Genomic DNA, 18,403 nt, shown 5'->3' with positions numbered 1-18,403 from the left:
GGGTGCGGTTATCGCCCACCTGAGCACCTCGGGGAGTCCGGGCGGGGCACTTGAATGGAGTTCAGGGCTGGAGAATTAGTTCCCTTTAGGGAGTCAGGTGCCCGTCGTGTCTCTGGGCGCGTGTCCCGCCGTCCTTTGTCTGGGAGCGCTCGAGTCCCGCTCGGACCCCCGCGGGCTCCGCCAGACTCGGCCCGCAGTCACCGCGCGCAAGGCGCCTCCCCGGCTGTGCCTGCTCGCCGGAGGCGGCCTGGCTTTGGCAGCTGTCGGACTACAAGTGGTTTTGTTGGAAGGGATCGAGTATGCAAACTTGTTAGTTTCCCGTCGAACCTCATTTATTTTGAAACAGCTTAATTGTGGGAACCCCCCCCCCCATCACATTTCTCTTAATCAGATCATTTCCCCCTCAATGAATGCAGCATGAACACGAATTTTTCTTTTGGGTAAGGATTACTTTATATCCATCAATTAAAAAACGTAACGACTCAATTCAATTTTAATTTTCTGTGTATTTCTAGTGGTTGAAATGATTGTACAAGGTTATGAGTACTTTAAAATTGGACTATCATTACAATTGCGGGGATGCTGAATATAGTTAGATTCATAGCGTCTGAAGTTTGTGTTACATGGGGGGAAAACACATAGGGAAAGGACGGGAAAACTGGTATGAGGTTATCAAAGCTCTTTAGTTGTTATGAGTCTGCATATTTCTCATTGAAAATAATGCAAGCTTGAAGTATTGAGAGCACTTACAGTGGTGCCTTCTAATCTTGTACACTCTTTCAATATTCATAAAGCGCTTTTGAGGTAACTGCTTTGATATTGCAGCATTGAGAACGTCAAGCATTTTTACCTACATTACAGTTGCAGCATGTGCAAAATGGTCATGTTTAATATAGAAAATTGCTGATAATTTGGCTTGTAAATAGATGTCAAGTAGGGTTCCACGAACATCCTGGTGAACCCAGTTTTTACCAGCTCTTATTTACCAGTCACAAAGTTCATGTGTTAAATAGGAATAGTCTTATTCTTGTGCTACGTTCTTAATTTTTTTATTGAAGTAATCTGCTTTCAGGACTTCACTGAAGTCCTAAATCAATGAATTAATGATGATTTACTAACTTCATACTTGATGAAATATTATCGTCCCCTAATATTTTCTGCTAATTTTTCTCATACTTCAGTTTTTACCATCTCATGTCCCTTAAGTTCTAAGCTATTGGATGTTGAGGGGGGTTGATGGTATAGCGTTTCATAGCCAAAAAGGAGCTTCAGGTTAAAAAAAAAACAACACCTGTTTTCTTAATTCTTTTTGGAAAGGTAAACACATGTACTTATACAAAAAGTATGAGCATGTTAATATATTCACTCACTAAGAGCGTTTGAATCTGATTTCTTTTTCTCAATTTAAGGTTACCATTAAGAATATCGAAAGAGAGCTTATTTGCCCAGCATGCAAGGAGCTGTTCACCCACCCGTTGATTCTCCCTTGTCAACATAGTATCTGTCATAAATGTGTAAAAGAACTCTTACTGACACATGATGATTCTGTCAATGATGTGGGATCAGACAACTCCAATCAGAGCAGTCCTCGACTTCGGTTCCCCTCTCCTAGCATGGATAAAATTGACAAGATTAACAGACCAGGTATGTGGTAGAACCTTGGGGTCGGGGATTTTCAGTGATAACTGGAAGGAAAATTATTTTTGTCATTTTGAGGTTTAAGCTTTTCAGTGAATAAACTAAAACTGTAGTTATAAAGGACCCCCTTTTAAAATGTGAAAATGAATTCTTATTGTCTTTTGATATGCACTTAAAGTTGGATATTAAACACCAAATTTGTGTTAATACCCTTACTAACTGTGTCTGTATTTTAGGGGATCTCTTACCCTGTGATGTCCTTTATATGAGGGATGAAATAATGGATGACCAAAGTACTTACTAGGGCAACACCTATATATAGTAATATGTTGCATTATATAATATTCATATTACATCATATCGTATCATATCATATCGTATCATACCCAGACTTATAGTAAAATAAGACCAGGTCTTATATTAATTTTTGCTTCAAAAGACACATTAGAGCTGATTGTCTGGCTATGTCTTATTTTCGGGGAAACACGATAGGCCTAAAGGACTTCGTAGAGGAATTATTTGGTATCATTTTATTCCACCTGAGGATTTTATTTTCTTAAGACATTTTTAACCCATTTTTTTTAAAAGAAAGGTTTTGAACAACTAAATAGTGCAATTCTGTAGTAATGATAGAAGTAGATCTAATTAAACATATAGCACACATATTGTACCTTATAATATAACCAAAGCTTAAATTGTTTCTTGTTGGGAATAGTGTTACAGTCTTTCTTCTGGACATCCATGGCAGGATTAATGTAGATGAACATTAATTTGAAATCACTAGGAATAGGGCCACTGGGGAATTAAGGGCCCAAATCAGCAGTGAGGACCAAGGGGAGGCAGAGGTTGGGTAGAAACACACCATTGCGCTTGGCCCTCCTTTGTAAGGAGGCAGAGTACATGAGTGCCCATTAGTACCAGGTTTCAGGACTTCAACTCTGCCCAACTTGGGCTTTGAAGTTTTAAGTTTACTTCTTTCCTCCACTCTGTCCATTCCTTCCTCTTATGGTGACTTTTTAATCTTGTAAAAAAAAACTTTTCTAACCAGAAAAGAATCTTTCTCCTTATTTACATTTTAGAGAATCGTAGTTTTTGGTTCATGCTGTGATACAGAGTCTCCTTGGGCAATGTTTATGTCTTTGTGCTCCATAGGAGAGCAGATTAAGAGTAGATTTGTTGTAAGAGTAGTGTTACACTATTTGAAAAACATGTATTTTTCTTTAAATGGTAATCACTAATTACTTGGGAAGTATTTTGCACACATAAAAGTAATATGTATACAGTTATGTGCCTTTTAATGACACACATACGTTCTGAAATGCATCATTAGGCAGTTTCACGTTTGTGTGAATATCATAGAGGGCACTTAACACAAACCTAGATGGTCTGGCCTACCACACACCTAGGCTGTATTGCACAGCCTGTTGCTCCCAGGCTACAAACCTGTACAGCATGTTACTGTACAAAACAGCACGAGATTAAATCAAGCACAAGAGAAAATGATGAAATCAAGAGACAAAGGACGCATGAGATGTACGAGACTGCTGCTGGTATAATATGACAGTGTTTTACAGCAAACTTTTTTTTATAAGTAGGAAGAGTGCACTCTAAAATTACTGATAATATAGTAAATACATAAACCAGTAACAGTTGTTTATTATCATTACCAAGTATTATATACTGTATGTAATTGTATGTGCTATACTTTTATACAGCTGGCAGCTGCAGTAGGTTTGTTTACACCAGCATCACCACAAACACATGAGTAATGTGTTGTGCTGTGACGTTAGGATGACTGCGATGTCACTAGGTGATAGGGATTTTTCAGATCCACTGTAATCTTACAGGACCACTGTTGGATATGCAGTCCGTCCTTGACCAAAATGTCGTTATGCAGTGCATGACTATACAAAAAAAAAGCATTAGGTAACTGGGAGTGCAGGGACTTGAAGTTGGAGAGGGTTATGTTCATTGTGAAGTCATCATTTTTGTTTCCCTTCCTGCTAGGAAACTGGCACACTGAGGAGGGAGGAAAGGCAGTAGCAGGTTGAAATCATCCTACAGATACAGCCTGATATTCTATTGGTAGATCCTCCTCATTGGCTAATTAAGGACCCCTGCTTGATTGACCAAGGAAAACTCACTTTTTGTATATTAATATTTAGTATAGAATGTTATTAAAAGGAATTTTTAGTTATGTATTAGTATTTTTATTTCTAATTAGATTGAGCTCACGTATGTATTTTATGAACTGCTGTATTTTATGTAGGCTTCTAATCTTAAGATTTGGTTAGTTTTTATATGAGATTAATATGAAGCAGGGATGAATTATAGTTAACCTGATGAAATATAGTGAAGAGTTTCTGTTTTCAGGAATTTATGCCTTGCACAGTACTCGGTAGATGTCTCATAAATATTTGTTGAGTGGATGTTAATGATGAGCCTCTGCTACCAGATTTGTGCAAAGTATGCCGTAATAGCTTATACTCAATGATAATGACATTTTTTCCTAGGACGAGAGATCTATTTCACCACACATTACTCTGTCTAGATCAGAAATAGAATTACTGAGATGTTCTCCTCTCTAAAGAACCCTGTTAAGCTGGATTATGTTCTGAGGGAGGAAGTTAGAAACTTTTCTGGGAAGAACAATTATAGACAATAAGAATATTTAACTTGATAGCATTAGGAATGGAGACAGTGGAAATGTAGTGGCTGTGTGCGATGTCAGAGGGGTAGTGGATGGGGAGAGGGGGGCTGTCACTGTGTGAGGCATATAAATGATAGCTGTCTGGCTATTGCATTGTTTTGTGCAACTGAAACTAATAAAAAATGTTAAAAAAAAAGAACATTTAACTTGGAGTAGGGACAACTGCAGAATATGATGGCTGTCTTGTGGAAGAGAATAATACACTGGGTATCTTCACGGCAATAATTCCAGATCAATGAATAGATGAACTAGGAAGACAGATTTCAACTTACCATGAGAGAAAACCAACACCTAAGGCTGCCCAAAAATGAAGTGTGCTGCGTAATTTTGTCAGATCCCTGTCACTAGAAGTATGTAAATTAGAGTTCAAATTTGTATGCGGCCGGGGCCAAATTAAGCAGCCCTCCCCGCAGTACAGGACTCTTTTATTTTACTTCTTTGAGATAGGTAGAGAGAGAATTAATATTTCGTTTTCCCATTAACTTAACTATAAGAAAACCAGAAGCCCAAGTGTCAGCAGCCAGCTTGACTCGAGGCTTTCCCCGGTGGAGACGGGGCATGATTCAGGACTGTGGAGACGAGAATGGATGCCTTGTCTTACCGGGGCAGTAGCCACTTGGCACTAGTAAATTATCATATGGGTTTGGGAGTGCTGGATTGTCACTCCTCCCACACAAACATGATAGTGATTTTGATGCAAATTCTGTTTTTTAAATGTTGGCATTTATTTCCAATCATTTAAAAACACCAATTAATTTGGGGAACGTAATCAATAATGTAAAGATTCTGTAGGGTATCCGATGGACACTTGTCCCATTTGGGAGACCACCTCAGGAATGATGTAGATGCCTGATCTCTGCACTACACCTGAAGCTGAACAATACTGAATGCCAACTATAATTTTATATAAATATATATATATGTATGTATATTTATATATTTGTATGTATATTGTTACAGGAAGCGGAGTACAGCATTAGGAATAGAGACAGTGGAAATGTATTGGCTCTGTGCGATGTCAGAGGGATAGTGGATAGGTGGCAGGGGGTTCACACCGTGTGAGGGATATAAATGATAAATGTCTAAGTTTTGCTTTGTCTTGTGCACCTGAAACTAATAAAATTTAAAAAAAATAAAACTCCATAGAACCTGGAAAAACAAAAACAAAAAAAACCACCATGCCAACTCAACATAGGGCAGGGCAGCCAAAACACATCTTTAACTCTCATGCATCCAGCTGTTGGGCCATTCGTTCGGAGTCTTTGTTTTAAATAATGGATAGGGGACCACCATTTGCAAATATTATAGAGGGGATTTCTGCCTTTAGTGGTAGGTCAAGCCAGTTACGGTCAACTGCCATATTTTCTCCAGCCCTGACGTGCTGTGTCTTACTGCATATCAGTTGCATTCATTCATTTGCCAAATATTTAAGTTACCTGCTAGTTATGGGATCTGGTTAAAATGCTGAAGAGTAATAACAAAGCTAGAGTTATCCCTCCTTTTTCAAAGAAGCATATAGTCTAACATTGTACAGAGAGCTTCATCAGAGATGCAATAATTAGAACACAATCCTTCATATAGAGCAAGTTAACAACTACAGATAGAGCATTCAAATAGTAATTGATCTTGGAGGTTTTTAGCAAATGAATGCACACTTTAGGATTTAACCCCTCATGCTCACCAGTTTTAAGCTAGTAGAAGTCATTGTGTTACAAATATAATGTCACTTACCCTCCATTTATGGGGCATTTGCCTGTGATTTTTCTTTGGATAGATTCAAACATAAATTCATGGGTAAGTAATGATCCTTTTTTTTTTTTTTGGCAGTTTCTTAATTTTTGCCATTTAGACATGCTTGAGAAGGGAACCAGAAGCCCTGTTCTGAGTAATTGGTGTGGGAGGAATAGAATTCTAAAGATTAGTCTTGTCGTTGGTTTAATAAAGGGATTGTCAGACCTGGCCTGTCCAGTACATTAGCTACTAGCGACATGTGGCTGTTGAGCATTGACATGAGCTAGTCTGAATTAAGATGTACTGTAAGTGTAAAAGTACATGCTGGATTTAGAACACTTAGAATGAAAAAAATATATAAAATATCTATAATGTTTATATTGATTACATTTTGAAGTGATAGCATTTTGGATATATTGGATTAAGTAACATGTATTATTAAAATTTAATTTCACTTATTTCCTTTTTATCTGGTTAGAAAATTTAAAATGACATGTGGCTTACATTTTTGGCTTACATATTCCTTTTGAATAGCATTGCATTGGACAGATTATTAAAATAAAAGTATGCCTTGAAAAGAGAGTAAGGTCTGTGTGTATAACAATAGCATATTAAATTATGCAAAAATAAAAGCTATATTACTGTACATTTTCGGTCATATATATGCAACCTTTCCCCCTATTTTATATTTTATTTTGTAATGTTTATTTACAGTGTTATTTACATCGTTAAAATATCAAACAGGGTTCTTGATTTGCCTTTGTATTTTCAGCAGTTACCGGAAATGTGATTGTTTAAAAAACCTCGAATCTATAAGTGCTGCGCCAACAATGAATAATTCGGAACTCTAAGATAAGCTTGGTAAATGTTTTACAGTGATGGCTTCATAAATACCACGTACCAGGAAAAACACATTTTTTACTGTGAATTCAATAATTGTGTTATGTGCAGAACACAGTTAACTGCTTTATCTTTTGTTAACGAGTTGTGAATCTTCTCTTTGAAATAAAATTCTAAATCCAGCTTTCTGTTCATTGTTCACAGCACCACAACGGAGATCTTTGGGGTGGAGAGGTAGAAAATGCTTTATTGCTCGTGTGGCCGCAGGCAGTATAGTGTTAGATATAAATTAAATAACCTTGTGTAAAGTTTTTAAACATCAGTGGTCAAGTCTTCAAAACTTTATAGAAAATAAACAAATTCGGCTGAAATGAATTAAAGGTCAACAGGACTAAATTTCCAGCAAGTTCTGATGTTTTTAAAAGGAGCACTGATTATTAGTGCTTGCATTTTGTCAATACACATGACAAGATATTTTTGAAGAAAATGATATACCCCTGTTGTTAGCTTTTAAAATACCAGTTACCTTCAAAATCCTGTACAATTACTTGGTGGAGCAAAGCTTACCTTAACAGTCGAATTGGTACTTTGGGGAGATAAATAAGCCAGTACTTTCTTCTGTATTTAAAAATTTCCTTAAAGGTATTGATAAATTTTGTAGCTAATCTTTGCTGGCTTTATGCATATGGTGTCTTTTCTTTGTTAATGAGGTCTTACCCATTTGTGGGTAAATAATGTACCCTACTTTTTTAGGCTTTCTGAACTATTTGATTTTGTATGACAGATGGGCCAACCTATTTTATTTAAAAAAAAAAAAAAATTTTTTTTTTCTTTTACTCCAGTTGACCTTTAAAGTAAAATTGGCTACTTTTTGTGAAATGCTGGTGATACCTTATGTATTATTGGAGAAAATCAAACTCTGTAATGTTATCCCTTTTCTGTCTTTCTTACCTTCCTCTGCATGCCTTGATTTTAAAATCTTATAGCCACTTCTAGAAGCCACATGTAATCCTTTCTCTTACAGGCTTTAGTGAGTCCCTGAGAATTTTAAATATTGAAATTTAGTAATTAGGAAAGATAGGAGCAAATTGCTTAAAAAATTAATTGCTTATTAACCATTTTGCATTCAGACAATTGAGAAAAAGGTTTGCATGTTGAAAATCTACTACTCAAAGGTTAAGTATAACAAGTAGGCATCAGATAGATGGTCAGAATGTGTGAAAAGAATCATTAAGGTGGCACTACAAGACATTTGTCCTTTTCCAAACATCAGGAAGCCCAACATGAATACCCACTGTGTGGAGAAGGAGCCCACTGACGGCCAGGTGGGGGACAGTGGGGAAGTGTTTGTAACCAGAATGTGGGAGAGGATGCAGTTAGCAGAGGTTTTGAACTTGCTAGTTGTGAATTGACTCTCTGTTTTGAAATACTTTATTTTCTCTTTGATGTTTAAATGGTAAAACGTGACTGAAAGCTGACTTTTGGGAGGATTTGCTTGAATATTTTTGGGGGGTCTTCATTTTAAAATTGAGTCATGATTTATACTTGTTCAATCTGTGTTTGCAGTAAAGGTGTATGGGGAAAAGAATTGATTCTGCAAGGTGGCAGTATTCAAATAATTTGTATAAATTACTGGCCCCACAAATGCAGTTTGACATATAAAATTGTATTTATTTCTTGGCCTACATTGCTTCCTTACCTTTCCTAGCCATCATTTTTCTGTTTCATTGTATCATGCTGTTGAGCGTTATTATCCAATGAAACTTTCTATAATAATGGAAATGTTTGATCTTGCACCAGACAGTATGGTAGTCACTAGCCACATGTGGCTCTTGAGAATTTGAAATGTGGCTAGTGCAACCAAGGAACTGAATGTTGAATTTAATTTAATTTAATTTAATTTAATTTAAATAACCACATTAGATAGCACAGCTATAGAGAGTTAAAAGTTAACTATTACATTTTATTCTTAGTACCACTGTCTTGATTTTTTCCATTAGATTTTCTTCCCAGAATATCCTTAGACGTGTCCTTATTGCCATAAACATACCAGGGGTTCCAAAAAAAAGGTACTCATTTTAAGAGATGTTCTCTATGTATTATTTTTCGAAATTGAATTATGTAGCAATGTGTAGTATAACTTGTGCTCAACAGATGGCGTTAATCAAATGAATGCTAGCATCATTCATTGTATTACAATTTTAGTACAGTTTTTTCCTTTCTTAAAATGTGTATACATTTTTTTGGCACCCTCTGTATATCCTACTGTTTGTTTTTATGAAAACAACGGTAGAAGTATAAGACAGATGAAATAAAATATACAAATTCTTTAGCATTTGTAAAAAATTTGAGTTTTTTAAATCTGTTTAGAAAAATAGCCTAGATATATTGATTTAATATTTTGTCTGATTTAAGAAGTTTAGTGTGATGCTTTACACGTTACTTTTATTATAAAAATAAGTTAAAAGTGGCTTACAGAAAAGGGATGAAACTTGTTCTTTTTAAATTTCTGAACATGAAGGCTAAAACCTGGGTGTCACCAGTGTACATGTTAAAGCATGATTTTGTTGTCATAATTTAATTTTGTTTTATCCCATTCCTTAAATGATCACAACCTTCAATTCGTAAAACTAATAATAGCCCATTTTTAAAAAGACACTGTTGAAATTAGTTATCCATTTTAATTTCTATCACCTAGTTCATGTGTGTAAGCATGCAATTAAATGTGAATTTCCATTCGTTTAAACTTGACCACTGCTCTGTATCACTTCCTGAATTATTTGGCTTGTTTTTTCACTAAATGAAATTTTCATTGGCATGTGTTTTAAAAATAGCTTTGCTGCTTATTTCATTGTATGCCTGCTGTGTTGTGAATCATCTTGGACTGTACTGCATGGTTTTTTTTTTACAATTATTAATATATTTTATGTAGGATTTTCAAATTTTTATGCAGCAGCTTTTTTGTATGCGTTTTTGTGTATGATTAAAAATCTAAAGGTTAAAATATTTTTAAATGAAGATATTAACAATATTCTGCGTATTTATTGTATAAGTAGCTTTCAGGACCCAATGCCATTTAGTATGTTATAAAGTCACTTCAAATAAATAATATTGTGGGCTGATTGCCAAATTATACCTGTACTGATATCATGCTAGACATCTTTTAAGACAATCAGACAGTCTTTTTAGTGATGATAGCAATGTGCCAAGGCAATATTAACATAGGTGTTTAAAGACCTTTTCTAAATATGGTGTACTAAGTTTAACCATTTTTGGTACTGGATACATGGCAGTATGAAAGAACGCTGTAGGTTAAGAAGTTTGTGTTTGTTTTTAGATAGTTATTTTGTGGGCAACCAAGGCTACATACTCTTAAGAATAGATTTATTCACATAACTGAGAGGAGGGAACATGGTATGCAAGCACCTGTGTTAGATGGCCAACCCTGGAACCCTGTGAACCTGTGGGTAAGGACGGTCATGCCTTGGTTTCTTGATTTGTTGAAATAAGGAAAATACTGAACAAAAGTGTGATGTTTAAGGTCATTCATTATATTGTGTATATATTGTGAAATTATTTTAATACTTTTGGGTAACTTTTGGCTTACTGAATTAAGTAATCTTAATGGTTCTTTTTTTCAGGTCATAAGAAGATACTAAATGGTTGGTCCCTCTTAAAATCACTTGATTCTATTCTAGGTCTATGAATGAGCTTTTCACTCTTTTATAGATTGTACTCAGTGAACTAAAGATTTTGCCTACTGAATTTTCCCTGATAAAACAATACTACAGTGGGAAACCCTCTGTTGTGATGATTCTTAACAATCTGTGGTCATGCATTCCTTTGAGAAGCTGATAAAAGCTATGGATTACTTAACCAGAAAATATGCATAGGTATATAGATGCAACATTTGGCATATAATTTCAAATAGTTTGCAGAACTACTGGGATCTTTTTGGAGCCCATCCATGGAGGCTGGGTTAAGGACTCCTGCTCTCTCTATGCATGAACTTCATTTTTTTGTCGGTCAATCAAGGCTGTGTTCATTTAAATGGAAGCCAAATTCCTTTGGATATGATATAGAAAAATAACTATAGATGTCAATTATATCATTTCAAAAGATCCTGACCCTGTGTAGTATTGTATTATATGTCTTGACCGTATAGCTGTTTGATTAAATAGGGATTTTCTATGGGATTTACTATAGAATATTTTATTTTCCTCTTTGATTTAGTAACTTGGGCCTGTCTTTTATATACCAAGGAAAAACAGTTTTTAAAAAAGAATTTTCAGAATTCAAATTGATTAAAAGGGAGCCACTTTGAGTACTGTATTTTTGAAATATATTTGTAGATGTGTATCTTTCCAAACATCACTCCTTTTTTCTTCATTCTATTCATTTTCCTTCTGTTGTAACTAAACAAGGCCTTACTAACTATGCAGGCTGGAAGCGCAATTCATTAACCCCGAGAACAACTATATTTCCTTGCCCTGGCTGTGAGCACGATGTGGATCTTGGAGAAAGAGGAATCAATGGTCTATTCCGAAATTTCACTTTGGAAACTATTGTTGAAAGATACCGGCAGGCAGCCAGGGCCGCCACAGCCATTATGTGTGACCTTTGTAAACCACCACCTCAAGAATCCACAAAAAGTTGCATGGACTGTAGTGCAAGCTACTGCAATGAATGCTTCAAAATTTATCACCCCTGGGGTACTGTAAAAGCTCAGCATGAGTATGTGGGCCCAACCACTAATTTTAGACCCAAGGTAAGTGAAGTTTTCATTCTTAGATCAGTACACTTAATATTATAAAAGGATTTATTACAGGTCTAGAACTTGATAGTAAGAAAGGAAATAACTATAAAAGCTGGTAGGAGAAGTTAAGGCCCACTAGTTGCAGTTATTTAGTGTGTTGCTAAACATCCCCACAGCTTAGAAGGCAGTGTCATGGTTTACTCTGTTACAGTGCAGTGTAATTCAACATAGTGCATGAATGTGCATGATGAGAACTGAGTAATAGAAGAAAGGTTATCTCAGATGTACTCTCTTAGATTGAAATGGTTAAAGTTAAAAAGCTTTTGTGCTTTAATATGATAAACCCATAATGCCTAAAATCTTTGAATGAGAAACATTTTTCTGACATTTTTAGTTAGCTAAAATTGTACTGTGAATAAATAAAATTACGCCCTAATGTCATAAAGCTCATGATAAAATACTATATAATATCTGAAGTGGAATTTGCATTCCTTAAATATTTGGGGTAATTTCTATAATAAGGTCAAAAATTTATGTATTGTTGTTTGCCCTATGTGACTGAAAAGCAGAATACTTTTTGGTATCTTCACTTATGCTGCTTTCTGATTTATATAGATTTTAAAAACTAATTGATTCTTTTAATTAAAGTTTTTATTCCTTACAACTTAGTAACTGTGTATAAAAATCTGTTTACATTGTTGAGCATAAAATCTTTAATTATATAATAGAAAAATGGAAAAAAGTTCCCAAAAGTTATCTTGAAATTATGAGCTCAGTATTTTACATCATATTAAATAGTGTAGTAATTTTAGATTAAAACAAAATCTGTGCTTCCATGTCTTGACTCTTTTTTCAAACTATGTTAGTGTGGTATAAAATTTATTAAATAGTTTTTAATCCTCTATTATGTTCCTATGTCATAGATTTCAATGCTCATAGATTTCTAAAAATTTATGACTTCTACCTGGTGTTTTAATGTTTTTAAAAAAAGATTCATTAAATTCATTAATACTATTCCATTATGAAAGAACCTGTGATTATTGAATGAATTATAATAGGCTTGGTTTTATGAGTTAAAAATTCATGAGATTTTGAATAAAAATTTTGAGTATAAATAGCAGTCTCATTCTTTCTGTTTACAAATTTAATAAAAAATTGATAAGAGAGAACTGAAGAAATAGGGATAGATTATATTGAGAAAAATGTTTTTTTCCCCTTCAAGTTGTTAGTGTTATTCAGTATAGTACAATTCTGAAGTTTCTCCCTATAGAATATTTGCCTATAGCTTTGAATTTTTACCATCATTCCTGGCAAAAAGACACACTTTATATTTTATTTTAAATGTAGTGGCTTTGAGAATAGGAACTTGGCCATGCTAAAAAAATTCAAATCTTTTCCAGTCGTTTCTCTCCAGGACTTGTGCATAGGACTTTCCCTATTGGACTTGTTGTCTTTCTAAATTATCAGACACTGATATATAGTTGCTTAAAATCTAACTGTTGGAATCCCGGACAACTTCTTGATTTCATTAACACACTGGTCTAAAGGAATCTCCCTTTCCAAATGAAAATAGATATTTTGCATAAATCTTCAAATGTGTACCTGTGATGATAGTTTACAGAGTAAATAAAAAGAAATTTAAATCAGAAAAATACAGTTCTAAATTTGGTTAATGTGTGTGCAATTAATATGTAAAAACGACACATCTGGAAGCTTGTATTAAAAAGTGTTCCAAGACTCATAGTAGCAGTTTTCTTGTGAGGATAGTGAGGCCATGGGTTCTCATAAATTGTTTTTATGGTACCTTATAAAAATATTGATCATTAAGAAATGTCTAGTCAGTGTGGTCAGAGCCTCTGTAGTTTGCTTAAACGTTGTACTTAAGCTTGAAAAGAATGAAATTTTCATCTTATCACCAGCTTTAGGGGAAAGAACATCTACATATTTACTTGACCATTTGAAATTTTTAAAAAATAATTCTAATACAGAAAATTTTTATACGATGTACCAAATGCTTTTACTTCCTTTTACACTTTTCATTCATTTAAATGTCTTCAGTGATTTTCTAAAGCAAATCTTTGTGTTTTGGAATTTCGAGTGCCCTGCAAGCTATATGACCCTTAATCACACTTTTATTCTTTACTCAATAGATTTTAATGTGTCCAGAACATGAAATGGAGAGAATAAACATGTACTGTGAATTATGTAAGAGGCCAGTTTGTCATCTCTGTAAGTTGGGTGGTAATCATTCCAATCACCGTGTATCCACTATGAGCAGTGCCTATAAAACCTTAAAGGTAGGACTTGTTTATTTTTGGAACTAAATTTTGATTCTTTATAACTTTATTTTACTTTATACCTTTAACTTTTTCTTTATCAAATCATGGCCTGTTTTACTGAAATGAGTTAACAATGTAAAATGTTACCTAATGGCCTACCAGTATTAGATGATTAATATTTCTGACCAGGCAGTTCTTTGTCCTACTGGTAAGCGAGTTGTGAACTCTGAGGAAAGAGCGATGGATGGAGGACACTTCATTATGATCCCCAAGTGAGCCCAGTGTCTGTGAGGTGTATGTATGGGAATGACACGTTTTGAAGGACAGTAGCTATTTTAAGACATTTGAGTCTTTTGCTTGCCAATAGAATTAGTATAAACTTTTTTATTTTTGTGGGACCCTACCTAGCAACAACGGAGTTACTTCCTGTTCCTGTCTTTTAACCTCATACATGGCCCTTTTAAAACTTTCACATTTGATTATCTACAGCAACATAGGAAGTGGTATAATACTTTTTTTTGTTTTATTTTCTCTTTTAAACAATATTTTAAAAAGGAATGAATTCATTGTAAATCAAGCACCCATTTTAATTTTTGTTTCCTTTCTATATTTTTATAGATGGATAGATAGATATATTCATTTTTTGGCCTATATCTAATTTTCATTTATCTCTATGGTTTTATATTGTCAACCAGTGGTCTTTGGCACCAATCCAGCACCAACAGGAATCCCCAATTTGGGGTGTGGTAAAAAGGATGTTTTATTCAGTGCAAGCAGCTCAACAGTGATACAGCACAGGCTGTGAGAACAGCACTGTTATGAAGCAGCAGGGCTGTGAGGGGCCCTGGGGTGAGGCCTCTCTCTGGCTACACAGCTCTGCTTCGCCCCACTCCACACTGCCCTGCTTGCCATCTGCTCCAGCAAGACATCTTCAGTGCTTCAGTTCCAGCTGGGGGAACACAGTCTTCAGTCTTTGGTGAAATGGGAAAGTGCGCTCCCCAAGCCAGAGGAAAGCTGACTTATACAGACAGAAGTCCCTAACTCTGATTCCTGATTGGTTCATCCTCATGCAAACGGGGACTCTAAATTCTTGCAGTTTGATTTACCCCCCAAAAAAGAAAAAATGTCCTGGTTGGTCAGAATGGAGCTGCTCTGATTGGTCTGTGAAGATGCTGATGGTGATATACTCATAGCTACACAGCTCTGATTGGATGGGCAAAGCCTCAGCCCTACTGTTTGAAATACAGTTCCCGGAACTCCTTTACAAGGGCTGGCTCAGGTGGCAGGAACACAGTGCAGACAGGCAGTCAGTGCAGGCTTCTCCCTGAAGCGTGATGTGCCTAAGAGGCCCCTGTGTAGAAATGGCTGCTAGGCTATGATTTTTTAAAGTTGAGTCCAGTTAGCCACCAGGAGCCCTTCTTAGTGGGTATCTTCTTTCTCAGGATCTACAATATTTTGCATTTTACGTGTTTGTTATGCTCAATCTTCCGTCCACATTGAATACGTGGAGTATAGGTATAATTGTTTTATTATCCTTGTCTACTACTTTTGTCATCTGTGTCATTTGTAGGTCAGTTTCCACTGATTTTTTGTTTTCTTGTTATAATTTGTATTCCCATGCGCCTTTGCATGCCTGGCAATTTTTGATTGGCTGCCAGGTACTATAAATTTTACCTTGTTGGGTGCTGGATATTTTTGTATCCTACAGATATTCTTGCATTTTCTTGCGTTCTCTTCTGGTATATGATTAAATTACTTGGAAACAGATTATTCCTCTTGGGTCTTGCTTTTAGGTTGTTAGGATAGAGCAACATTTAGTTCTAGGGCTAATGTTAACTAGACTGTTAAAATAAAACCCTTTTTTTTTTTTTTACTCTTCCTGATGCACTGTGAATTTTGAGGGTTTTTTTTTTTTTTTTCTTTTTCTTTTTCTTTTTCTTTTTTTTTTTTGGCTGGCTGGTGGGGAATGGGCACTATTCCCAGCCTTGTATGAGCTCCTGGAATTGTTCTCTTTAATCCTTTTGGGTGATTCTTTCCCTGGTCTCTGGCAGTTTTCTCACACATATGAATTGGTCAATACTTTAGTGAATAAATAAGGGGGACCCTTGTATATCTCTGGCATTCCTTCTCTAGCCGTCTGTTCATAGGTATTACACTTTCTTTACAAACTCAAGCCTCCCTGGATTCTCAGCTTCATCTCAACTCATGGGAGAACCTGCCTCCACTTGTGTTCTCTGCACCAGGCCTTGGAAACCTTCTCCAGACAGTTATCTGGAGGCAATCACAAGCTCATCTTGTTTCCTATATATCAGATTCTTTGTTTCTTGGTGTCTAGTGTTTTGACATATATTTTGTTGGATTTAAAAATTTTTTTCACATGGGAATGAAAATCCAGTCATTGTTACTCTATTATGCCCTCCAGTGGCAGTACCACTGTTTGCTAATTAAATTTAACTTTGACACCTTTTTTGTTTGTTTATTGGTTGGATCTTACACAAGTTGTCCAAAAAAAATTTTTTTTGTTATCTGGAGTGAATCTTTGACAATAGTATACACTTAAGTTATTCTTTACATTCTATTGTTATTTCTTTCATGTTTCAGACTTTTTAAAAAACAGACTCGATAATGAATTTTTCAATTTCCAAAAGAAGCGAACAGATCACCTCAGATCTCCTCCTTCATTATCATTTTCATTTTTACTCACTTGAGCGTTGCAAAGAGAGAAGAAAAATGGGCATCACAGTAGGATAACTTTGTCTCTGTCTGTCCGCTCTTTGTTGAAACTGCTGAAACAGGGGCCAGGTTTCCACTTTTTATTTGATCTGCCTTCTAATGTAGGTAAACTGTGTTGTAGTGTGTGACCTCTCTGGAATTTTTACCAAGTTGTTTTGCGAAGGTTACCCTTTCAGTTCTGGAAAGTGCTATTACTTTTGGGTGAACTGGCCTAGATAGTTAATAACTGAGAGGACTAGTCCCACTCCTGCCAGTCTTCTGTTGGTGAGACCTGTGTTTTTTATTTCCTTTCATATAATCATCTCTCCTGTTAATCTTCAGATGGACAGAAATACACACATGTACTCACTCAAAATAGAGTGGTTCCATCTTTTTTGTACTTGCCTTTGCTTGTTGACTTGCTCTTCTAGAATAGGGGTGAATATGGGGTCCTCCCCACCTCCCTCCATTGGGAACCCAGTTTACTCTCTCCTCTGAGCACCTTGCTTGGACTGTTAAGGCTTTGGAATTCTGTTTTACCCTGAAAAAAGGGCTGCAATTGGGTGTTCATTGTTTTTCCCTCAGACTGGCCACATCTCAAGACCATGTCTCTCCAACTTGGGTGCTAACGGTTTTTTAAGGATTTTTTCAATTTCTCACAGTTTCTCATTAAGGAGAGTTGTTTGTTACCTCTTCTTACTTCAATTGTCCACTCTACAACTATATTTATATTAGTTATTGATATTTTACTGAGGAATATTTCCTAAGGAATTTTTCCTAGCTTTATTTTCCTTTATTTCTAGAAATTTCTAGGAGGGAGTTAAGAATCTTGTTCATATATTGTTATTTCTTCTGGAAGTGGTAGCTTTATAATTTTAGACCAATGATTAGAAATGAAGACCTAGGAAAGTAGAAAATGTAAACATCCCTACAAACAGCCCCCATTGAATGAGAAAGTAATATAGCTTCTGTAATTTAGGGTATGTGAAATTTGTGGTGAATAGTATTGTCATACATGCTAAAATAATTTGGCTCTTGAGTAAAGAGTGTCTTTATGTACATTCTTCCCAGTATTCTGAACATTTTCAGACATAGCAAAGCTGATATCACCTTTAAAATTACAAATCCCCTGAGAGCAAGGGACCATAGTGGTTATAGATTATTCTCCTATTCTGCTTACATGGAAGATATTCAGAGTAATTGTTGAAGAATGAATTTCTCTTCCTTTCTTTTCTTTCTCTCATTTTGACTTTAATGTTTTTTTTGTTTTGTTTTGTTTTGTTTTTGGTGTCTTTGATTGAGGACCCGATTAAAAGAGGGATGCAGTGGTTCTTAAACTTTGGTGGTTATTAGAATAAGCTGGAACACCTGGTAAAACTATGGAGGCCAAGTTCACTCCTAGTATAAGGAACTTGGGCCTCTGTGTTTTTAATGAGTTCTCAAGAGACTGATGCCACCGGCATTTTTGAGAACCACTGCTCTAGAGAAAGGTTTTTAACAGTTTTGGGGTCCTTGAGCAATTAACCTCTGATCAGTTCCTAGGGAACTGGGACCCCTATATATCTAAAGGATTGAAAACTGTTTCCCCTATTAGATGAACTTCCTGAAGGTAGGAGCCATGTCTTTTTACATTTTACTTTTATCCTTGGTGCCTAGTATGAATGTCTGGTGCTTATACTTTTTGGAGACCTATGAATAAATGGACATACTGGTTCTTGGTTAAAACATGTCTAGTCT

At 35.5% G+C, this 18,403-nt stretch overlaps 1 protein-coding gene across 8 annotated transcripts in view; it reads left to right on the top strand.

Moving 5' to 3' along the window:
- TRIM36 (tripartite motif containing 36) overlaps nt 1–18,403 on the top strand; it is a 43,510-nt gene that overhangs the window by 10,358 nt on the left and 14,749 nt on the right. For 2 of the 8 annotated variants that reach the window (XM_019727807.3, XM_074328594.2), the window contains exons 2-6: nt 1,410–1,644; nt 7,124–7,153; nt 10,561–10,581; nt 11,362–11,687; nt 13,826–13,972. In XM_019727807.3, the coding sequence (XP_019583366.3) occupies nt 1,410–1,644; nt 7,124–7,153; nt 10,561–10,581; nt 11,362–11,687; nt 13,826–13,972 (759 nt within the window). Of the gene's footprint in view, nt 1–1,409; nt 1,645–7,123; nt 7,154–10,560; nt 10,582–11,343; nt 11,688–13,825; nt 13,973–18,403 lie in introns of all 8 variants that reach the window. The other 6 variants (XM_019727813.3, XM_088796672.1, XM_019727815.3 and 3 more) reach the window with 4 other exon arrangements.

The sequence above is a fragment of the Rhinolophus sinicus genome, chromosome 3 (genome assembly GCF_057876585.1).
Source record: "Rhinolophus sinicus isolate RSI-liver-muscle chromosome 3, RSI-T2T, whole genome shotgun sequence".
In the NCBI taxonomy this organism is placed as follows: Eukaryota; Metazoa; Chordata; class Mammalia; order Chiroptera; family Rhinolophidae; genus Rhinolophus; species Rhinolophus sinicus.
The sequence above is the reverse complement of the archived record's forward strand: the minus strand, read 5'-3'. Positions and strand labels throughout refer to the sequence as shown.